Below are 24,855 nucleotides of genomic sequence, written 5' to 3' on the forward strand. Positions count from 1 at the left end.
AACATTTGACTCTTCGGCATGGAATCCCTGTTCACCACTTTTTTCTTTTATACTTTTTTTAAGTGATAGTTCACCAAAAATGAAAAGTCTTTCATCATTTACTCACCCTCATGACATGACAGATTTATATGACTGATTTATGCAGAACACAAATGAAGATTTTTAGAGAAATATCTCAACCCTGTTGGTCCTTACCATGCAAGTGAATGGTGACCAGCCCTTTGAAGCTCAAAATCATAAAGGCCACAAAAGTAATCGATAAGACTCCAGTAATTTAATCCATATCTTCAGAGGTGATATAAGTGTGGGAGAGAAACATCAATATTTAAGTTCTTTTTTTGCCATATATCTCCACTTTCACTTCAAGGCATTGGTGGAGATTTGTGGTAAAAAAAAAAAAAAGTACTTAAATATTGATCTGTTTCTCACCCACACCTATCATATCGCTTCTGAAGATATGGATATAACCATTGGAGTCTAATGGATTACTTTTATGCTGCCTTTGTGAGTTTTGGAGCTTCAAAGGTCTGGTCATCATTCACTTGCATTGTAAGGACCAACAGAGCTGAGATATTCTTCTAAAAATCTTTGTTGGTGTTCAGAAGAATAAAGAAAGTCATGCACATCTAGGATGGCATGAGGGTGAGTAAATGATGTGAGAATTGTCATTTTTGGGTGAACTATCACTTTAAGGAGGCACCAGGGTCAGCCATAAAATTAACAAAATGTACTTTCTTCATGAATGTATTATAGCTACATAAAATAGATTAACCACAAATAGAATTCAGTCTAGTGGTTGCCCACACAATGCACTATAGAGCTCAACAGTCGAGTTCCGGAAGTAAAAATCCCATTCATTTTTTTCCACAGGCAAATACATTTTTAACGATAAATTATGAACCTTTGAAGACAGATATAACATGCATGAGCGGTGATGAGAGATGGTTAATCAATTGGATGTGCTTCTGTTGAAGCAATTTTATCTTCATTCTTTAAAAATGGTGTTTAATAGAATTCCTGGGGATGAAATACTCTACCTATGATCCTAAAGAAAAAAGCACCACCAATCAGAGAATAGTGGCCAATAAAGCATGCCAAACAAGCTCTGCAGTGACCACCCACTTGCATGGTCTTCCTACACTCTCAAACTATACATTCATAAATATCGGAATATTTTGCAATAAAATTAAAAAATAGTGTTTCTGTACATAACACCTTAAAATCAGTAGTTTAAAAAAATGTCATTCGGAATGCTTCTTTGGTTTGTTGTTCATGCCTTATGAAACACTGTAAGTACACGGTAACTCTTGTACCTTTGTTTTTTATTTTGTTGAATTTCAAATGCTTTTTTGGGATTCACTTCAGAGCAGGGTGGTTTGATTCATGTCCTAAACTCTTTTATGAAGAATGTTTTGAAATTTTTCAGAAGAAATGAATGGGGGAAAATACTTCCGGAATCCGGAACCAAGATGTCAAAAAAAAAAAAGTTCGGGAATAGGGAGCGATTTTTCGGACTGTTCTTAAGGTAACTGACTACTGGTACACAAAAGCTAAATGTTAGCTGATAAAAGTAATCTTTGACTGGTACATTTTTAAAATCTTGGATGTTGTGTGCTGTAAGCAATTGTGCAAGACTGCAGCAGGTTTTCTTGAAGAAATTTTACAAGCGATGCTGCCACAAACCATTCTGCTACCTGTAGTCTCTCTCCTGTTGAAAAGAATAGGGAACCTGAGGCTACCATGAAAAACCACCTTTTGTTATTTAATGTAAAGAACTTAACAGTTTTATAAAGACTGTAAAGGAAAGGATTCACACTAAAATGATGGAGACAACAAGATAATAAGCCGCTGCTTTCTTAAAACAAGAAGAGCGTGTAAAGACGCCGCAAAGCCTGTCTAAAGCATCTCGGCACCAAAGGAAACAAACAGCGACCGATCAAACAAAAACATTGACTTAATATATTATACTATGAAAAAAACTGATTGACTTTCCCACAGAGATCAGACATAGATGGCAAACGTTAACTGCACATATGTTTATTAAATGAATTAGCTTTTGTTAGAATAACACGGCGCTTTCCTTTGGGTGCTTGACCTTTCCCGTGAACGTGAGCTCCTGAGCACCCACGGGACGTCGCCTATAGTGGGACTTGTGACTCGACTCATCTGTAAATTAAGATTTGTGCCACATGCATTTTTTTTAAATGCAATAATCTTTCAATTTAATAATAAAAAATAAAAAAAATTTTTTTAGAAGATCAAATAATCCATTCAAAATCCACTTGGCTCGAAAATCTTTGCTTGACGCCTCTGTCACCAATCCACAGGCTGTTACTGCAACACTTGAGCCTATGGCTTTTCCCTTCAGCCTGGTGCTCAGTCACCTTCTTTCTGAGAGAGGAAGCATCCGAAAAAGAATCCCAGCCTGTTTTTCTGGTGGGTGGGTGCAAAGCAAGTCCTTTAAACCTCCACTGCCGCACAGAGGAGATACTTGGAATCTTGGAGTCTGCAGCTGAAATAGGCAGATTCTGTCCCCTGACCCTGTGCACTGTCAACTTACAGCTCTGTCCATAAAACACACTCTGTGGTAACATGACTTCTGTCTTGGATTTGACATTCGTTAGGTCATGCCCAGCACCTGTGTCACTATCAATGCAGAAAGACTTGAAATTCTGAGGAGCAAGGGGCACTTGCTGGTCTTCTAAAGGCCCCCTGTAGAAAAGGCTTCTTTGATTTTGCAGCAGCACTGTAGATCTTACAGGCATTTGTGTAGGAGTCGGTAAAAATGGTTTTCTGTTTAGGTGTAGTAAGGCCTGCTGATAAAGAGGATTGCTGGGCTTGAAATGTGACACTTTAGGGTGTAAATCCCCTTCAAAAGGATTGCCGTCCCTCTGATGAGGTGATAGACGCACATTCTCATTCGGCAAAATGATTGGGTGTTGATAGTCAGATTGTCCCTTGGGTGGCGAGTTCTGAATAGGTTCTATAAGGCAAGAGCTTACATGATCACTGGACTGAGAAAAGATGCTGTCCATTGAACTCACAGGTGAGTAAGTTGGTGAAGTTACTGGAGATGACAAACTGGAGGAAGGGGTGTCTCGATGTTGTAGGGGAGGTGGAGTTTGCTTTTCCCTCTCACTGTGACCAACTTCATCCATTCCAGACATGAGCATCAGTTGCTGAAAGCTGTGTTCCAATAACACACTATCGTTGACTTCATCATTTGTAGGTCTCTCAGCCTCTTTGAATTTTCCTCTTTCTAGAATTAGTTTCTGCTTATTAGACTTCAAAGAATGGCCAATGTCAGGCACAGTGTGTCGATGCCATTTATGCGATTGGGGCTGACGCACAGCGGGTGTGAAGTTCCTGATTTCTGCCAGTGGGTTGGAGGACTCTGTCTCCACGTCGTCATCTGGGTTTTCAAGATCATAATCACTCAGTGCAACAAGTGAGTCCATACTACGACTCTCTTTAAGAGGGAAGGTCTTTGGAATGTCTTCTGTATCAGTATTAACCTCATTCTTTAGACTGTCATAACCTGAGTCTGACATTTGCTGCAAGGACCCAACTAGAGGTAGAAAAAGAAAAAACTTTAAGTTTATTTTGAATCTGCTGGTGTTGCTTTAAAGGTTGTGTGAGCAATGTTAGTCATTCTGGAATGCCACATTTAGCATCTGAATTAAACATGCATGCACCCTTATTTTCGTTACCGTTGTACCATTGGGACTGTTGTAAACAGAGATGGAGCAGGAGGGCGGCTACACACCATCTCAGTGTTGTCTAAGTTGTCAAAAGCAACTTTAGCAAAATAGCATTCTTGCATGACAAACTAACACCTGACAACGGTATCAGACTGAATATGGTGTTTAACTTGATTGATCCACTTCAACTACCATGCTCCCAATTTCCTGTTTGCCATATATGGACTGCCCTTTGAACAAACAAAATTATTTTCCAAGTCTTCTGATTAGCTAAATAAAGAATCTGACAGTGACTCACGGTCACATTTTTGCTGATTATTTCAGGGCATCTAATTCAGCGATATCTGTCAGGTTGTAGGGACATTTTCTGCGTGCCATTCCATAAAAATTGCTTACAGCTTAAAATTGCTTTAAGGAGCTATTCCTACCTGATTTGACCCTTTTGTTGGTGTAACCCAATTTAGTCAGGTTGATTTAGTTAGATGAACTAATTTTTAAATAAGAATAAAACAAACAGGGGGCCTGGGTAGCTCAGCGAGTAAAGACACTGACTACCACCCCTGGAGTTGTGAGTTCAAATCCTGGGCATGCTGAGTGACTCCAGCCAGGTCTCCTAAGCAACCAAATTGGCCCAGTTGCTAGGGAGCATAGAGTCATGTTGGGTTAACCTCCTTGTGGTCGCTATAATGTGATTCTCGCTCTCGGTGCGTGGATGCCACGGAGAATAGCGTGAAGCCTACTGATGCGCTATATCTCCGCGGTAACGCGCACAACATGCCACATGATAAGATGCGCGGATTGACGGTCTCAGACTTGGAGGCAACTGAGATTCGTCCTCTGCCACCCAGATTGAGGCAAGTCACTATGCCACCACGAGGACTTGGAGCGCATTGGGAATTGGTCATTCCAAATAAAAAAAATTAAAAAAGAAGAAGAATAAAACAAACAAAATAACTGACTATTTTAGATTTTTTTATATATATATATATATATATATATATAAAATTTAAATGTTACCACATGAAGCACATTGTTTAGGTTAACAACAGTGTTTTATAACAAGTGTTATAAAGTTTTGTGTGAATTTGTGTTAATAAATTATGGTTGTGTTTATTAATAGTAACCTGATCCATTGTTGCTTCTGTTGTTCTCAGTCAAATCCGTTAATAGGGTTACAACGTCATCCCCAAACAAAGCACAGCAGTTGTCAATCAAGAAATGCACAAGGTCACACACCTGTTCACAGATTACATTTGCATTTATAATTTGTTTTCTCACGTACTAAGCAGGTATGATAAAATATTGTTAATATTTATTAGGCGAAGTGTTTCACGTGAGCTCACCTTTTTGACATCTTTTTCCTGAGGTTGTAGATTGTTATTCCACAGACAACTAGGTGCAATACAAACAGCCAGATTAAAAGAGGTCATCTGGTTGTGTTCAGCATTGAGCTCTATGTGGTGCAGCATAGCCACGATGTGTCTTAGTAGTAGGAGATTCTCTTTAGGCAGCAGCTGAACAAGCCTATGAACGTAAGCAAAACCAAGACATCTTAATGTTGCAAGTCCAGCACAATTCAGCACATAAAGCATTCTGGATCGAAGCAAAGGCGAGATACTATTATCCTTCACCGAAAAAAATTGGTAACATGCAATTTCTTTGTTTAGGATTTTATACACGGGATGCAATTATAATTTGAATTAAACCTGTTAATTTATTTTACCACATGAATCGCATTTTTTAGTAACCTGATTAAACATTTTATACAGTAGTCTGAGCCTGTTTACATTCAAACCAATACATTGATAACACCTAAAAATCAGCTTATCTAAAAAAAAAAACAGACAAATCAAGAGAACCGTGTTTACATGAGATTTGAAATAATCTAGTAATTCTCTGCTTTTGATGTAAAAAAAAAAACAAAAAAAACACAGGAAACTGGGGTAATGGGGAAAAATTTACCCATGTTGATCGATTTATTCTTAAGCCATTTATGGCCTTACACTGATAAAGGAGCCGTTTAATGCGTTTACATGACCACATATGTTGTCGGCTTAAGCATAATCGTGTAAAAACGTGCATGTAAAGAAGTAACTGCCACTAATTTGTTTGTTTAATGTTTTTTATCCAAAGTAAGTTAAAGTTCCAGTCCCCCTGGAATAACTTGAGGTTAGAAGTGATGCGTCGTTGTCAATGTTAAAGACCCCATGAAATCAGTAAACAAGTGTGGTTTTCTGTCTAATGTTGATGTGTTTTCTATTGAAACAAGAAGTTTGGATGGGACATATTGTAGGGCTTGGCCCTTTTTTGTAAATGGCCAATTGACTAGTTATGTCACAACCAGAACCATTATTTGTGAATTACTAACTGGTCAGGTACCAACAATAAGTACTAGACAACACCACCCCTAAGCACAGTCCCTACTAAACCTTAATGTGTTTCAGGTTTTATCTCACATTACTGAATAACTAGCATTGCAAAACATGATTAATTAGTCTGCCATTTATAGTGGGACCTTACCTCTGAACTTCCTGTAGCTGGTTCCTCTCCGTCATCTGTTCATTTCTCTCTCTATCTTGTTCTATTGCTCTGAGCCACTGCTCATAGAGCTCATCACACAGCAGGCTGCCTGGTATATTGCGTAAGAAATCCTACCAATCAGAAATACAGATTTAAGGACACGTAGCTGGCATCATCATAGTACAATCAACATCTATTCTTGACTTACAGTACAGAGCTACAGTACAGTACTCTTTTTAAAAACAATTACACTCAGAAAAAACAACCGTACCACACACTGACGTACACATTTGCCCCCTGTATACCTTAAACACTGCAGCGGTAACAAATACAGATTGTCCATTCAATGGCTTTTCATGGTGACCAGAATCAAGCTTTTCTCTCAGCTCTCGACAAGCCTTCACTCCAGCAGAACGCCGGAATATTCCACACGTCACAGCCCCCTCGTTGCGCAAACACATCAGCATGTCCTTTAAGAAGAGCAGGTGGAGATTGCTACCTGAGCCTACACTGTAAAAACCTAATGGAGATATTTCTTCTTGATCTGCCCCTTAAAATAGCTTTTGTTGATATAACCTAATGAAGTCAGGTAGATTCAGTCATATTACTATAAATAAATATTCTTTTTGACTTAAATCCATTTAATTTAGATGTCACAACAAGAAGCTAATTTATGTTACCTAGATGTTACCACATGAAGCACATTTTTGTTGCCTGACAAAAAATGTTTTACAATGTACACTGAAAAAATGTTAACCTAAACAAAAAAAATTTGCTTCATGTAATAATATTTAAATACACTGGTTTGACAAGTCAAGTCAAAACTTTTGACATCACTGAATCAACCTGAATACATTAGGTTACACAAATGAAACAAATTTTAAGGGTTGCATTAAATGCATTTTGGATCACCTTTAAAAAGTGTATGAAAAATCTATCTGTCATTTTATATAATTTCTGAATCATTATGAAAAAAGATGCAATGAATTGATTTTGGGGTTAACTAAGTTGCTTTTCAAAATGATTTAACAATTAAATTTGTTATTGTTACATTTATACCACTTTAAAATTATTATAACGTTACTGTAAATGTTACAATGTTTATGTTTAGTAGTATACAGCTTCAGTCAAACTTTGCATTTTAATTGCTTAAAATTTCAGGGTTTTCAGTATTTCCTACCAGAATAGGTGATGGCAGGGTATTGTCATTTATCACGTCATTCAGTGGCCGACCAAAGAGATGAGCAGAAGTCGATGTAGTGATATGACCAAGGGAAATCTTAGGTTCTGATTGGACATCCTGTTCAACGCTGGAGCCTCGTTTAAAAGGCCAACTAATAAGAGACATCCTCCTCTTGCTCTTCTGCTCACCTATGAAAAATGAGGAGAGGGTGGGGGGGGTATTAGTGACACAGATTTGAACATCTGAAGAAAAGGGGGTGTGAAACAAGCTGTTGTCTGATTTCAAGTCAAGTTTAAATGTATAGCATATGTATTTGTATGAGAAAATATGGCTCAGTTTAATTATCAGATTTGTTTGTTTTGTGTGTGTGTGTGTATACAGTACATAGATGTGTGTGCTTCGCTTTAAAAAAAAAAAAAAAAAAGAAGGACAATCTATGATCTCTTTCTGAAGTTTCGTGTTCCCATTGTTGAGTGTTCTCTATTTGTGAGTGTAACATCATTACTGTCGAGGGAAATCATCAGGTTAAAATGTGGTTAAAAATGTCATTGCTTTCATAAATTACGAAAACAGCCACTTTTGAGTCCAAAGATACATATGACTGTTGTAATGTGGACTTTACAACACATTCTAAGCCAGAAAATAATACAAGTCCACAAATTTGTGAGGCAAAATTGAGCAATCCAATGGCAATGTTGTCGTGGGGGCTCGTGGGCATTCATGGACCTTTTGAGTTTAGAAGGAATGTCGCCGGTTGGCGCTTTCATGCGCGGGGTTAATGCGCACGTTTGTCTTTTTCTGTTTGTTTTGTTCGGGGCGAAGTTCGGGGTTTGATTGTTTCACTAATGGTTCCCCATTAGTGGTCTGTATAATTTTGTTTTTGACACACAATTTATTTTTTCTACTATATCAAAATGTCAAATGTTAATATGAGTGGATTGTCTCTCTCCACATGGAATGTGAATGGGTTGGGGCACCCCATAAAAAGAAGGAAGGTTATTACTTTTCTTAAACGTAAGAAATATGATATAGTGTTTCTTCAAGAAACACATCTCACCACGCAGGAAGCTGAAAAATTTGGGAAGATATGGGGTGGACATGTTTTCATTAGTGCTGGCTCAAGTAAGAGCAAGGGAGTCATTATATTGATTAACAAACATCTACAATTCAAATGTCTCAAACAGACTAAAGATAAAGTAGGGAGAGTCATTATTGTTTTAGCTGAAATTCAAGGGTAAAGGTTGATTTTGGCTAATATTTACGCACCTAACGCTAATGATCAGGGCTTTTCTATAGATCCTGAAGGGATGCTGCAAACCGCTGGCACCCCTCATGATATAATATTGGGAGGAGACTTTAATCTTTTGATGGACTCAATCCTTGATCAGAGTGAAGCAAAAGTGTGTAAACCCCCTAGAGCAACATTGACGCTTCACAGGATGTGTAAAAATCTTGGTCTTACAGATATTTGGAGACTTTTGGACCCATCTGGTAGGGACTATACATTTTTTTCATCAGTCCATAAGATTTATTCTAGAATAGATTTATATATATATATATATATATATATATATATATATATATATATATATATCACAAATCCCTCATTTCATCTGTTGTTGTTTGCTCAATTGGAAATACAGTATCTTAGTCTCAGATCACGCCCTGGTGAGTTTAGAGGTGTTGCCATATACAGAGAAAAATAAATCATATAGTTGTCACCTTAATGTGTCCTTTTTGCAAAATCCTGATTTCCAACAAATGTTAAAGACTGGAATCAGTGTTTATATGGAGACCAACTGGTCCTCAGTATCCTCTGTGGGCGTGGCTTGCGAGGCACTTAAGGCGGTTCTTAGGGGTCAGATCATACAGTATGCCTCATTCACCAAAAAATCCAAAGCACAAGAACTAGTGGAGTTGGAAGGAAATATTAAAAGTGCCGATGCAGAGCTGAAGTGCCGTATGTCATCTGATGGCCTCAGAGAATTGACCTGACTGAAATACAGATATAATACTGTTTTGTCGCGGAAAGTGGAGTTTTGGCTATTCAGGGCAAGACAGTCATACTTTGAGTCAGGGGACAAAGCAGGAAAACTTTTGGCTAGATATATAAAGCAGAGAGAGTCTTTTTCTACCATTTCCTCAGTGAAATATGCAGGTGGTGAAATATTTACCTTGGCCATTGATATTAATAATGCTTATAAAGAATTCTACTTTGATCTCTATAGTTCCACATCTTCGCCTACTGATGAGGATATTAGAAACTTTGTGAAACCATTAGAACTTCCTAAACTGATGGCTGAGCAAAAAAATTATCTTGATTCTGAGATAACCTTGGAGGAGCTTTATGAGGTAATTAAGGCCTTGCCTACAGGCAAGTCTCCGGGGTCTGATGGCTTTTCTGAAGAGTTTTTCAAATCTTATGCTACAGAACTGGCTCCACTTTTGTTAGAAGTTTATACGGAATCATTACAGAATGGAAAGCTTCTGCCAACCATGACACAAGCCCGGATCAGTCTGATTCTTAAAAAAGACAAAGATTCAAGCGAGTGTAAAAGTTACCGCCCAATTTCCCTGATCCAGTTAGATGTAAAAATTTTGTCAAAAATTCTGGCTAATCGATTAAGTAAAGTTATGACATCACTTATACATATAGATCAGGTGGGGTTTATTCAAGGCCGTAGCTCTTCTGATAACATAAGGCGTTTCATCAATATCATGTGGTCAATAGCGAATGATCAATCTCCGGTCGCTGCCATCTTACTTGACACAGAAAAGGCGTTTGATATGGTAGAATGGGATTATCTTTTTAAGATTTTGGAAATGTATGGGTTCGGGAGTACATTTATTGGTTGGATTAAGTTACTTTATAGACACCCTGTAGCAGCGGTACAAACAAACAGATTAATTTCAGATTATTTTACTCTGGATTTTACTCTTTCCCCATTATTGTTCTGTCTTGCCCTGGAAACATTAGCAGGTGCGATAAGAAAGGAGGATGATTTTTCAGGGGTGATTGCGGGAGATGTGGCGCATAAGCTTCTGCTTTACGTAGATGATATTTTATTATTCGTCTCCAACCCTACTAGATCTATGCCTTGCCTCCACAGAATTATTAACTCCTTTTCCAAGTTCTCAGGGTACAAAGTCAATTGGTCTAAATCCGAAGCTTTGGCTTTGACAACGTACTGTCCAGTAATGGCCTTTCAGCCGGGCGCCTTCCAGTGGCCCAAACAGGGAATTAAGTATTTGGGAATTTTATTCCCAGCAAATTTGTCTGATTTAGTCGGAGTTAATTTTGATCCCTTAATAAAAAGGTTTTCAAATGATGTGGACAGGTGGGCTTCATTATATTTACCGATGATTGGGAAGGTTAATGTTATTAAAATGAATTGTATTCCAAAATTCAACTACCTGCTACAGTCTCTCCCTGTAGATGTCCCTCTCTCTTATTTCAAGCAATTTGATAGCATAGCGAAGTCCTTCATTTGGAATGATAAGCTTCCCAGGATAAATTTTAATAAGTTACATAGGCCGATTGACAAAGGTGGGTTAGGCCCACCCAAGATTTTGTTTTATTATTATGCATTCGGTCTTAGACATTTGGCTCATTGGTCGCTTCCACCTGAGAGAGCCCCTCCCTGGTTTTGTATTGAAAAGGAAGTTCTTGCCCCTATCTCGCCACTGCAAAGCCTTTCGATTAAACTAGCCGGAAAGGTTAAGTCGCACCCCGTTATTTTGCATTTGCACTCGATATGGACAAAAGTGTCCAGAGTGTTTAATTCTGATATTTATTTAAACGTAGCCTCGAGCATATGGCTGAACCCTAAACTATGTATTAATAAGTCCCCTTTCTGTTGGTCAGATTGGATTGTGAGGGGGGTTAATACACTTGGTGACCTATATGAGAATGGAGTATTGAAACCTTTTGAAAATTTGGTTCAACATTTTGGCATTCCCAGATCTCAGTTTATAAGTATTTACAGCTGCACCACCCACCCACCCCCTTTTGGGAAGGGTCATGAGGCATCTGTGTATTACTCCCTGCTAATTCAGAGTCTGGGGGATGGAACTTTGAATTATCTCAAAAAATTATGGGAGAAAGATCTAAACTTGACATTGGAGGAGGGGGTGTGGGCTAGGATCCTAAAAAATGTAAAGTCTGCATCTAGAGATGCAAGGGTTCACCTTATGCAATTTAAGATTTTACATTGATTTTATTGGACCCCCTCCAGATTGTAGAGGCTTGGTCTTAAAGACACACCCACCTGCTGGCGATGTCAATCAGAGGTTGGAGACATAACTCATGTCTTTGGGGGGTGTGTTGAGATCCAGGAGTTCTGGTTGAAAGTTCAGAGTCTTATATGTGATGTACTGGGCACTCGGCTTTCACTTTGCCCCAGACTCTGTATTTTGGGCGATGTGGTGGTCATCGACGTTGAGAATCGGCACATAAAGAGTTGTGTCCTAATGAGCGTCATGATCGCTAGACAGGTTATTTTAAGGGGTTGGAGGTTGGTTGGAGCACCCTCATTTCATGAGTGGTGCTCGGAGATGGGGAGCGTGGCGGCCTTTGAGGAAGGGATGTATAGAAGGCTGGGAAATCTGGGGTTATTTGATAGGAAATGGGGCATATATTTGGCCTTTTTGGTAGGCTTTCAGAGAGGGGTAGTGGAGAGGGATCTCTAGTTTTAAATATGTGTGTGCAATTTGATTGTTTTTTGAAAATATGCTTTTTATTTATTTATTTTTTGTGTGCACATGTTTTGTGTTTATTTATTTTTTTGTTTCCAAATATTTATGACCACTGGGGTGAATGTTTGTGTCGGGTGGGGGTGTTCGGGGGGAAGGGTTTAATTGTACATAATTTGATTCTGCATTTTCTGTGATGTTTATTTAATTTGTTGAATGGAATCAATAAAAATTGTTAATAACAAAAAAAAAAAAAAAAAAATGTTAGCATGCTGACGCTTGTGGGAAGCACTCCTGAGTGCAACTTGGTCACTATGCTATAGTTAGTACAGCAATTGTTCAATGGATAAAGCAATATGTAGAATACTCAATAGGTATTGGTCCTCAGCCTAGGCTCAAGCTTCACTTTCACCATGATTTTAACCCCCCAAAACAACATAACAGAAATTCTTCTAAATTGCACCATACAAAACATGAGACACTAACAAGTTTCCCCCTTTATATTCATCTTGCAAAAAGACACATAATTAAACAATGTTAACAATTACTCTCTGTCGGGTCTCATGCAAAACATGCTGGGAACAAGAAGTCCTCTGTACAGTTTCAGTTAAACTAACAAAGAATATTAATGCAAATGGATTAAGTAAAGCAGACAAGACCCTTTTTTTTTTTTTTTTTGGTTGTTGTTGCTTAATTGACGTTCCCTTGGTTTCATACTTTTTTGAATAATATGAACATGACACGATTGAGTTAAAATGGTGAAAGTTATTTTCTTTTTATTTATTTTTTTGTGTAGTATTCCATCCCAAAAATATCCAAAGATGCTAAAAACCACAACTGATATTGCTAGAAATTTATGGATAGCATTTTGCATTTCTTTTGTTATAGTATTTCAAAGTGTACAGTATTTCCTTTGTTTTTCTTTGTTATACTGCTCATTTCGCTCAGCAGGTTATCCGGATATTCAATGGGGGGGAAAATTGCAAGCAAACTGCATACTGCAAAAATAATGAAAGTAGTATGGTACTATGCTATTCTGCACATAACCAGTCTCACCTGTTAGTGTGCAACTCATTCGTCTGGGCCTCAGGCAGAACTGGCAATGCGTATCTATAGGCAAAAGTGCCACCCGGCTGTGGAATGCTGTCACTGGATCTTGCTGCAGTGAACGAATGTGGTTCATCTTAATGCTGAAAGGGAACTCATGACCTGGTGGAACACACACTCCTTACACAAAGTATTCAAAAGTCCTTCAAAGAATATCATAATATTACCATGGTAAATGTGCAAAAAATGGTATTATGATGTCCAAAAATCATGATAATGCCATGATCCTAATTTATCATTTTTTAATTTAATTAGGCTACTGCCTGCACATCTGTTAATGAACAGTTAAAATGTGATACTGAATTAACTAAAAATATAATTATAACTTACCAATTAAAGGGTATGGAGTTTCATCTTTTTTTGAACATACCCACAACTGATAATCTTTTATCCCACCCTGTGTACAAAGACAACAGAAATGTGTATTATTATCATCATCATCATCATCATCATTAGTAGTATCAGAAGTAGTGCAGTCTTGATAACTTACTGAAAGCCCAAACTGTTGTAGTGCTTTGCAAATGACATCAGAAGTACAATCTGTATTGCTGATGAAAAGAGTCTTTGCCTACAGAGAAAAAAGCAAATTCACATTAATTTACAAAATCCTTCCCAAAATGATCATTCATCATTCTAAGTTCACAAAAGCAATGCTTCTTACGTAGGCACAATTCCCAACATCCTTTGTAAATATCTTTAGTGGAATTATCTTTGGATCATCAAATTTTTTCTCTTCTTTTATACAACTAAATAAAAATGGGGGGGGGGGGGGGTGGAGAGAGAGAGAAAATTTTAGACAAGAGTATTCATTTATTTGTAGTGGTATAATCCATTATTTTATGACAGCAATAAAAGAACTGACCATTCAATGAGAAAGAGCCACCTCTCTTTCTCTTCTGAAGTGCTGAAGAAAGTGAGACAGAAATAGACAAAACATCTTTGTTATTAACTTGTTAATAACAAGTTAAAGATGAAAAAAAAAAAAGATGTCAATGGGAAGTCCACATTTAGATAGCTGGAAGTATGTGTTTGTACCTAAAAGTGGCCACACAGTTGTGAGTTGGCCAGCCCATGACGAAGCTCCTCTCATAGACGGTATGCCCTTCACACACCTCATCAACACAGCTGGCCGTCCACATCTCACTTACATGCACACATGCTTTCTGCTTCACCTGCATGACAGACCTGAGATAAAAAGACAGTGACACTGCTGCCCATACACACTCCTACATTATGTAAATCACTATATTGTGGGGGTTTTGCATAAAGGGGGCATCATCATGGCAGCAATGGGACAGTACTCCACATTTGACATGATGCACACACACACACACACACACACATACACACAAAAAACTTTCTTTCTTCTACTGAATACAAAAGAAGACATTTAGAAGAATATTTCAGTTCTGCAGGTCCTTACAATGCAAGTGAAGTTCCAAAATGCACATGAAGGCAGCATAAAAGTACTGAAATATTGATCTGTTTCTCACCTATACTTATCATATTTCTTCTGAAGACATGGATTTAACCACTGGAGTCGTATGGATTACTTTTCTGCTGCCTTTGTAATTTTGGAGCTTCAGCATTTTGGTACCCATTTGCTTGCATTGTGTGGACCTACAGAGCTTAAATTTCTATTAAAAATCTTCATTTGTGTTCAGCAGAAGAAAGAAAGATTATGAGAGAATTTTCTTTTTTGGGTGAACTAGCCCTTTAAGAGATTTTTACATTGTGTGAAACTATGCTCAGATTTGCCAAGATCTGCAATCTAAATATGAACTCAAACATTTATCATCAAATTTTTCCAAGACCAAATATAGTGCCATACTTGATGTCTGCAATTGTATCATTTGTTTTTAGGTTTCTTTCTCCGAAGTTTATATAAGGAGACAAACATCTTAGACTTGATACTAAGAACTCCGTCAAGTCTCCTGAGCAATCTTTGAGCACAACATTTTTTGTAGGGTTCTGTCTCATTCTCTCCTTTGTTAACTCCTAACACCATCCAAACCTGTTTCCTCCATACTTGGCTTTGGTAATGATGAGGAGATCTGTGAAGAGGAGAAGGAATCTCTCCTGGGTCTGAAGGCCCGTCTGCAGCAGCACATTTCCTTGGGTAATGAACTTCCTGGTAGGGCTGAGCAGAGACTGGATCAGGGTCCAAGGGTTCTGACTAACCTTAGATAGGCAATCTCTGAGAAAAAGAGAGAAAAATGTCAATGGTCACACATCATCTTTTGTTCACAAAAAGGGTACTGATACATACACATGTACAGACAATCTCCCCAGGCCAGGTATCTTTCAGTACATGTTAGCATATGAAAACAAGTTCAATCAATCAGTCTGTAATTAATCAAGACGTCTGATGTATGCACTCTTTCGCATATTTCACATTGAGTAATTAGCTACAAAAGGCAGATTTCTGAAAGTACACATACTCTTTAGACAGCTTGTCTGAAAACAGACAGCTCTGTTTCTCTGTGTCTTTCATTTCCACACACTCTCACACGTGCAGATAAGAGGGCACACTGGTTGTGAGACCATACACAGACTAGTTCTTGTAACGTCCCTCTATTGTCTACTTTCAGTAAAATGCTAAAATATTCAGAGTAAGTCTCTTGCATGCACACAAGCACTGACTGTGTTTATGTGACATTGTGCTGCGTGGGTTTATTTGAGGGTGACAAATATCACTCAAAAATATTTCAGCTTATATTTTAGATTTACATATTAATTTTTTATTTTGTTTTAAGATTACTCCATTCAGTTTGATTGAATTCAGTTATGAAATTGAAATGTGTATGGTAATAAAACATTTTTGGAGTGATGTTCAGACATAGACAATAAAATATTGTAAATAGCATGCAGTCTGATTTTTATGTTCACATATATGCATCATAACATCAACATATTGTTAGGTTTGTATGATTGTGAGATGGTTGTATTGTGAAATGAGTTTCAATAGATGACTATCAGAAGATAAGAGTGGGCTGGTAAATGTTGCTATCATACCTGGAGACTGACTTTGACTTTGTAAGAGCTTTGTTTATAATAATAGAGGGAGCAGACTGTCTGCGCTGGGAGAAGGATTTCACCTTTTAGAAAAAGAAAGAATAAGAGAAAGAAAGAGAGAATAAAATATACATTGATATATATATATATATATATATATATATATATATATATATATATATATATATATATATATATATATATATAATAATATAGATAATAATATAAACACTTGAAGTTACCATGTAGCATCTCTAATTCCAAAAATGAAGGACAAACTGATTGTAAGTTCAAACCATCACCATAAATGTTTTAATTTCTACAATTTCATATGAACATACCATGGCACATATTAGTGTTTATATTTTTTACTTCACTTACAAATTCTGAAAAATGTATTTGAGAGGTCATGTAAAATTAAATGTATCTGTTCAAAATCCAAATTATACTCTTCAGAAATAAAAGCCAAAAATAATAAGAGCTAATAAAATAAATAAATAAATTTAAAAAAAAAACTAAAAAAAAGGAGTTAAATAGTTAACAATAGCTAAAACTTTTGCCATTGAGTAAAATTAAGTTTTAACAACTTTGTTATAAAACTTGTGGTAAAAACATAATTTTACAGAGAGCCTCATCCTCATTACATATTTTAAATTAATAAGACAGGAGATGTTCCCAAGTGCACAAGGATTACAAGACTGCAAATTCAGCAGCCTAATTCCTCTGTGATAATCCTAGCTATGTAAAAGGGTGGTGTCATGGTACAGTGATGGATCAGATAGTAATTGCTAAATTATTCCATCTGTCAGTTCTTAGAACACTTAACTGCAAGGTTAAACAATCTAATTACAAAAACAGGAGCTTAACTAACGTCAAAGTTAAAGTCATTTTGTTGTTATCATGCATATATACTTAATATTCCACCCACATTTAATTAAGTGGTATACTTCAAATAAATAAGCTAAAAAGTTTCCTTTCCATTTATTAAAATGAAACTTTCAGTACTGTTGTGACTTTTTGTTTTGTTACTTCTCCTATTTAAACTATTAAAATATGCCAATTAGGCATCATTCCATTAAATATACACAAACTTGCATGTTATATCAAAAGTGAATTCCCACAGAAACTGTCACAACTTAGTTTTGTTGTGATCAATACATTGTTGTTTGTTTAACAAAATACTTTAAAAAAAAAAAAAAAAAAAAAAAAAAAATCTCATGCATGTAAATTAGCTTGCATTTTGCCCTCTTTTGAAGATAAAATGTCCATAAAATGCCAAAGAAAATTTGTTGTTTCTGTGAAGCATGAGACATAATGTTTAATAAAGTCATCAGACAGAATATTTGACTAAATAGTTGAAAGTGCATGCAACATACAGTAAACTGTGTGCAAATCACACAAAACATCCCTTATTGTGATATTGGTATATGTCCTTGTTTTTGTACCAGACATTAGCACATGCATATTGATTTACTTACATTGGAATGATGGAAATTCGAACAACTATTGGTTCGGGTTCTCCTCTGCCATCCTGGCTCTTGTAGCGTTCCCATTGTCAAAATCTTTGCAAGAAGCTTGCAAGTGTCATTTGGAAGAATTTTCAGGTCAATGCTTCCATATCATCACCTTCTCCTCTACCTCTGAGTTATCCTCACTCTACTTCTCCCCTTTTTTTCTAGTGGAGAAACAAAATCCAGGGGTGTGCTCAGCTATCCTGTTCTCCCCACAAGCTCCTCACATTGATTTAGCAGAGCATCGTCTCTGTTTTTCCTCTTGAAGGATAGAAGATTATGTCTGTGTCTCAGAGCAGCTGGGGGAGGATTTAAAGGGTGGGAACTCAATATGTAGATCTGTCTGTGTACAACATATGGCTATAGTTATGAGAGAGGGAAGCATGTTTGTACCTTGTAGAAGAGCTTTCTGCAATTCGTGTTGCTTGTCTTTGAGCAATAATATCTTTTGACAAATATTTTTTTAAAATCCACTGAACATTTTCTCTTTCTCTACAATAATGACTGGACCTACATCAGATTTCCCTCATACCTCCTTCCCCCTCCTTTCTGAGAGGAGTAAATGGATAGCCAAACTTAAGCCTCTTTTCTCACCAGAGATGGCCAGTTTGACTGACGGTTGCTCAAACTAATCATACCTTCCCTACCTGTTGTAAACATTATTCTAGGCATTCACATTCTGTCCAGCCATTGTTTCTACTGCTGCCTTTGCTTAAAAAAGAAAAATTGAAAATGTCATGAACAAGAACATTCTTTTATGATTATTGACTCTGGCATTACCTGTATGATTGATTGAGTATGAGCTAAAGTGACAGGGTTATATGTTTTAATTTTCTTGAATTTATTCAAATACAACAGAATAATAGCATTAGTCACCATTCGCATCAATAGCATCTTTTTCCATACTGTACAGTGAACATGAATGGTGACTGTGGCTAACATTCTGCCTTAACATCTCAAATTTAACAATTCACACTAGGGAAATTTGGTACTTTGCACAACAAACATCCTGTTTTGCAGGTTACCATTATTAAGCCATTATTAAACTACCCTTACTAGCAACTTTTTTTTCATGCTGTTATGTGCAGCATATTTTCAGTAAAAATGTGTAAATTCCACATTTTATGAGATGAATGACAGGTAGAGGGATCTTCACTAAGCTCTGAAATTCGGTTCAAAGGCGCAGTTTTGATATACAGTAGGGTGGCAGTCTTTAGAAACTGCCTTTCATCAGTCACCCCCATGGGATCGAACCAGTACCCTCATGATAACAGCCGAGCCCAAGAATCATCAGATTGAATTAATGAAACAAGTACTCTGTGACATTTAAAAGTGAGTACAAGAAATTATTTTGATTATTAAATAATTAAAAATGAGTGGAAAGGCCACAATCAAAAATCAATGACAGAAAAGTTAATATATAACACAGATTTAAAGAATAAAAAGAATAGGGAGCTGTCTACAAAGATAACGAAAAGATGGGAATGTAGAGAGAATGGCATGTGTCTGTCTGATAGTAGGCTATAATAAATGGGCAGGTCCAGGTTATGAGGTGTTCGTACCTGCACCTGACAGGTTATACTGTGACAAATTCATTGTGACACTACAACATTTTCTAGTGTGTAGTATCAGTTTGAGTGTGTGTGTGTGACTCTGGAGAAGCTTGAGTGCGCACCTGTTCACTAATAGCACAAATACTGTACATAATACGTATGTGTAGTGTAATGTATGTAATGTGGACCTACTTGTTTACATACAAGTATGTAAAAATAGTTGATAATACGCATTTGTACAGATTCCTAATTTCAATAAAACAATATATATTACAATAAAAAGCTGTCTGCAAAAAAAATGGTGGGCAGAATGTTGAAATCAGAAATCAGTTTGGGTTGCTTAAAAGTTTTAGAAATGTAGCCTGTTTTCTCCTCTCAGATATGAGGATTCATTCCAGACAATGTGCTACTGATGAGGTACTTATATTGATATTCGACAAAGATGACCATATGTTTAAGTGCTTTATCTTTACACAGTTTTTTTCAGATCCCACATTAGCAAGCACCACTGATAATTTGAGCCTTAATTAATTTAGAAAAATTAAATGGTGTTGTTTGTGGAAGCTTCAGGTCAATAGTAATAAAACAATGGCAAGATAACAAATAATAATAAAATATATAAAAAATAGCAAGTGACAATTTGACAAGAAAAACTGGTCAAAATCCTTTATATTTTACAGTAAATAAAGCAAAGCTATATTGAACAGTTGTCATGTCAGATGATCGTCAGAAATCTCAATTAAATGGGGGCTTCTGATTGGGAGATAGAACATCGAAGACCACGATGCATAAATAAAGAGAGCCCTGATTGGATAGCAGATCAAAGGCATATTTTGATTGGACGATTGACGTGCGAGCTCTTAAGTCAACGGAACAGGTCGAGGGGAAGCAGGAGTTAAGTTCGGTGGAAAATGTCGGATACGGCGGTTGTGTGTAATATCTGTGGCTCACCGTACACATTACCTGGTAACAAACAACACATCTTAGACTTTATGTTGATGTAAAAATATCTTACGTTATTACATTGCTCTTGTTGTGCTATTTTCAGATTTTAACATTTTTGGTATTACTACTCTGACACGCGCCCAGTGCACGTGCATCGCGTGACTAAATGATTGCCCTATAAAAGCGTTTTTAATTACTTTGTTATTTTGTCATGGTATAGTTAACCTAATAAAAATGTTGGATTTTTTTCTCTCTCCAGAAGATGAAGTTTTGGGGAATCTCCCGCACGTGCTGTTGTGCAGTCATATTTTCTGCATCACTTGCCTGCGCGCTCTCGAGTCCCCGCAGAACGTCATCACGTGCCCGGAATGCAAGGTGATGAATACGTTATATATATTGTTTTATATATTCTTCTAAATAAGTGATTTTAACGAATTCTTTCATTATTGTCTAAAATTGAAAGCCCGGAAATGTTATCTTTACTTGGCTGTGAGTGTTGCTTGTGTGTTTATTGTTAATAAAAAATGAACTCATATCATGTGCATACATTTTACAAATTGTTATTAATTGTAATTTAATCAAGAACCTCTGCAATGCAAAGCATGTATTTATTAAAAGAACAACAAAACCCCATTTTTTTTAAACATTTAGAGATCAAATAAACTGAAAGGAGCGATATGTAACATTGATACCAAGCGTTTAAAATGGGTACTGCAGTCCAAATTTAAAATATTGGCGGGAGTTGTCTCCCCCGCCCCCTCCTCCCCAGACTCGAATCTCAGGGGTTGTTAGGTTGAGGACACGCAACAGGAACAAGCAAACTGACAATAACTACATTTCCATCCAAGGATTTTTTGCGAAAAAAATTTTTAGCGCATCAAAATATAGCTGATGGAAACGCAAATTATCGCTAAAATTTCACAAGTGTCGACATAATATTTTCAGTTTGACTCTAGCGCATAAACTCTATGTCGATACATCATTTGTCGCGAAAATCTGGTTTGGAAACACTTTTTGTTGAGAAAATTGGCATTAACTAGGGATTCTCTGATACGTGGATCGGTATCGGCTCCGATACTGAAGCTCTTAGATGGATCGGGTATCGGTCCGACAAGCACGATCCAAATCCGATACTGTGTGTTAGTCATGTTTGTTACTGTCAAGCTCAAAAAATGACATAAAAGAACCATAAAAACACCATTAAAGCAGTTCATATGACTCGTGCATTTTATTCAAAGCCACTTGAAGATGTGCTATAGCTCTGTGAATCACAAAAGGCTGTGTTTAATAAGTACATATATAGTATGCGCAGCACCAGCGCATTAGTGAATGGTGCTGCTCTGTTGACAAACTCATGCACAGGCTGGTGATGCACTCGCAGCTATTTTTAGCCTTCACAGCGGTGCGCGATATTTGAGCGCTACTCAAGAACAGCATCTCGGATGTAGATGCTCAATAGTTCGGTTCACTTATAATATGCATTTAGGACGGCACCAAAGGTGCATTTTACCAGAATTTGAATAAGAAGCTAATTAAACTACTGTGAACTTGCCTACAAACAGACACATACAGGACTTCCTGGAGAGTTTAGAATGTCAAAATAAAAGCGTGAGGGTTTAAAAAGTGCACTTGTTAAATATATTACTGTTGTATTTAAAATTAAAAGTCAATAATAATATTAATAAATTATTATTATTATTATTATTATTGTCATCATTAGTATTTGTTTACAATTTATAACAATATTTAAGTTGAATGGGTTCCAAAAAATAATTGTGAATGAAAATTGGACTGATGTCTTACAACTAAATTGAACAACAAAAAAAAGAGATCTGAATCCTTTAAAGTCCAGATGCAAGTTGAAGTAAAAAGAAAGGGAAAAAAAAAAGGGCAAAAATAAAACACAGGTTTCTTTTCTACTGAAGACTGGAGTTACTGTTAATTTTGCTGCTACATTATCCAGTATACTAGTTAATAATAAAGTGTTTCTTAATAAGCTATACATTTATATTGAAATAATGTGCAGTTAGAGATTTGTGTTTCTTTGCATATTAAAGAGTACTCCCAATTAGTTCCACACAATAATGTAATGTAAAGATATTCTAAACTGATTATACAAAAAAACAACACTGGTATCGGCTTGGGATCGGTATCGGCCGATACTGAGATTTTTGGAATCGGATCGGAAGAGAAAAAGTGGCATCGGTGCATCCCTAGCATTAACGCAAAAATTTAGTGTCACATGACAGAATTTTCCCCAATCGTTAGCCTGTGTTAATCATGACGACAGTATCATTAATCCTTCAAAGCCAATTTATTGTACGTGATTATGGATTGATCTTTACGGCATATAGATCCGATGCTGCAAACATGACACTTCCAGGAGTGCCAACACAAATATCTCATATCATGCACATTGACAAGTGCACGGAGAACAAATGAATGGCCACTGTTTGTGATTAATTTAATCACGATAGCCATCCGTTTATTTAAGTTGCTTTATCACACCATTCAAAATAATAGATGGCAGTAATGGAATTAGCCCACAATACAAAAACATATAATTTCTGTGCACAAAGATTTTTTAAATTAAAAATAAATGCACAATATTAAAAATATTATTCAGGACATAATGCAGTTGTGATGGCGATGCTTTAGATGATTGTTCAAAATAGCCTATTGAATATCAGGAATGTGTCTCATGTAAACCCTGATATTACACCGCATACATTTTTCTTTAATAGCTTTTCACACAGCATATACACATCGATGGATGGTCCTCAGGTGCAACATCAGGTCCAATATTACAGTCCTATCAGAAGGGCAAGCGCTCCCTTTTGATTGCAATTCCTCGTCTTCTGGTTGCATTTATTTGTGAAATTTAAAATGACAGTTTGCAGTAAGCAAAAGGTACGCAATTAGCGATAAACACATTTCTGTCACATTTATGGAAACGGCTTAAGGGCAGATGTCCCTAATCCCCCCCGCCCCCAAAACTTTTGGTAAAATGGGGAGAGTATTAAGACAATTAATTGAAATTAGACAAGCTTACTGTCATTTTAATTTCACAATAAGTGCAATCAGAAGAGGAATTGCAATCAAAAGGGATCAGTTGCCCTTCTGATAGGACTGTAATATTGGTCCTGATGTTGCGCCTATCGCAGGTTGCCACCGGTTCTCACCTGAAAGCAAATTATCATGGCCCTGTTCAAGCTGGCAACCTGCACCAAGTAGTGGGGAAACTTTCAGTCTTAGTATAAGGACCATCCATGGATGTGTATATGCTGTGTGCACAGCTATTAAAGGTGTAATATCAGGGTTTACATATGATACATTCCTGATATTCAATAGGCTATTTTAAACAATCATTTAATCTAAAGCATTGCCATCACAATTGCATTATGTCCTGCATATTTGTCCAGTAACTTTTAGCGACCAACTGAACTTGATTGTCATCTAAAATTAATTTTAGCTTCATAATATATTTAACATTTTCTGAAGAAGAGCTCAGCAAATGCGATCCGAGTTAAAGAGGGTTAGATTAAATATTTAGAGAGCACCTATTATGGTTTTTCAAATATTACTTTTCATGTAGTGTGTTATATAGCTGTTTGTGAATGTAAAAAAAGTCTGCAAAGTTTCAAAAATCAAAGTGCACGACAAATGGAGTTATTGACTCCTAAAAGAAAGAACCGATTCTGAACACCTGAAACGAGTCGTTAGTAATTCCAGACTTACCTCCTGTACTAACCTACGTAATTTGGTAACAAAAAACCCACCTCTGGTCTTCACTGGCTGCTCGTGAAGAGCTTTGACCCGCCCTCAAACACTACACTAAGCGGTAGACCAATCACAACAGACTGGGACATCTGACCAATCAGAGCAGGGTAGGCTCTCTGAAAGGAGGAGTTTAGAATGAATCATTTAGAATGGATCATTGAGTCATTTTTGATACTGGGGAAAAAAAGGTAATGCTGCAGTTTAAATTATGAGCAAATTAAATGTTTTTTTGACCTTGGATGCATGTAAATCTATTGTATGAGACCTTTAAAACAAAATTAGGCACATTTAAAAACATATATAGGTGCTCTTTAAGTTTTAAAATGTTCAAAAGCTAGTTTTCTGAAAAGGAACTCGGCATTGGACAAATAACTATAACAGTAACTAACAGTAAACTATGTGTAATATGTAAACTTTTTGATGCACTACACTTTTTGTCACAAAAAAACCTTTGATGGAAACGTAGTTAGTGACGTGCACAGACATTAGCAGGGACAGCGGCGGAAGGATAAAAAGGCACTGATTTTTGTTCTTTTTTAAATTAGTAGTTATAAATACTTAACTGATTTCTTTGCTTTTTGAGTATTTAACCATTTTCTTGTATATAAAGTTGAAGTCAGAAGTTTACATACACCTTAGCCAAATACATTTAAACTCAGTTTTCACAATTCCTGAAATTTAATCATAGAAAACATTCCCTGTCTTAGGTCAGTTAGGATCACTACTTTATTTTAAGAATGTGAAATAATAGTAGAGAGAATGATTTATTTCAGCTTTTATTTCTTTCGTCAAATTCCCAGAAGGGATGAGCTCGAGTACTCGGGTACTCGGACATGGCAGCAATGATC

General features: G+C 36.7%; 2 protein-coding genes across 2 annotated transcripts in view; one reads left to right on the forward strand and one right to left on the reverse strand.

The window, feature by feature from the left end:
- Positions 1 to 559: 559 nt before the first annotated feature.
- arhgap20 (Rho GTPase activating protein 20) lies at positions 560 to 17,937 on the reverse strand. The gene is made up of 15 exons (XM_051709859.1): positions 17,697 to 17,937; positions 16,219 to 16,301; positions 15,233 to 15,400; positions 14,239 to 14,388; positions 14,066 to 14,107; positions 13,865 to 13,949; positions 13,694 to 13,771; positions 13,534 to 13,600; positions 13,153 to 13,305; positions 7,402 to 7,592; positions 6,527 to 6,691; positions 6,222 to 6,352; positions 5,045 to 5,225; positions 4,826 to 4,937; positions 560 to 3,568 (listed from the first exon to the last, which is right to left on the reverse strand). Exons 1-15 carry the CDS (start codon positions 17,769 to 17,771, stop codon positions 2,259 to 2,261), a joined length of 2,991 nt encoding a protein of 996 aa, XP_051565819.1. The 5' UTR covers positions 17,772 to 17,937; the 3' UTR covers positions 560 to 2,258.
- Positions 17,938 to 20,193: 2,256 nt separating this feature from the next.
- The window catches only part of rnf17 (ring finger protein 17), an 85,330-nt gene continuing 80,668 nt past the window's right edge, over positions 20,194 to 24,855 (forward strand). Inside the window, 2 exon segments of the mRNA XM_051709858.1 lie at positions 20,194 to 20,248; positions 20,487 to 20,602. Coding sequence (XP_051565818.1) covers positions 20,194 to 20,248; positions 20,487 to 20,602 — 171 coding nt within the window.

This window comes from Myxocyprinus asiaticus, chromosome 11 (assembly GCF_019703515.2).
Source record: "Myxocyprinus asiaticus isolate MX2 ecotype Aquarium Trade chromosome 11, UBuf_Myxa_2, whole genome shotgun sequence".
Taxonomy (NCBI): Eukaryota; Metazoa; Chordata; class Actinopteri; order Cypriniformes; family Catostomidae; genus Myxocyprinus; species Myxocyprinus asiaticus.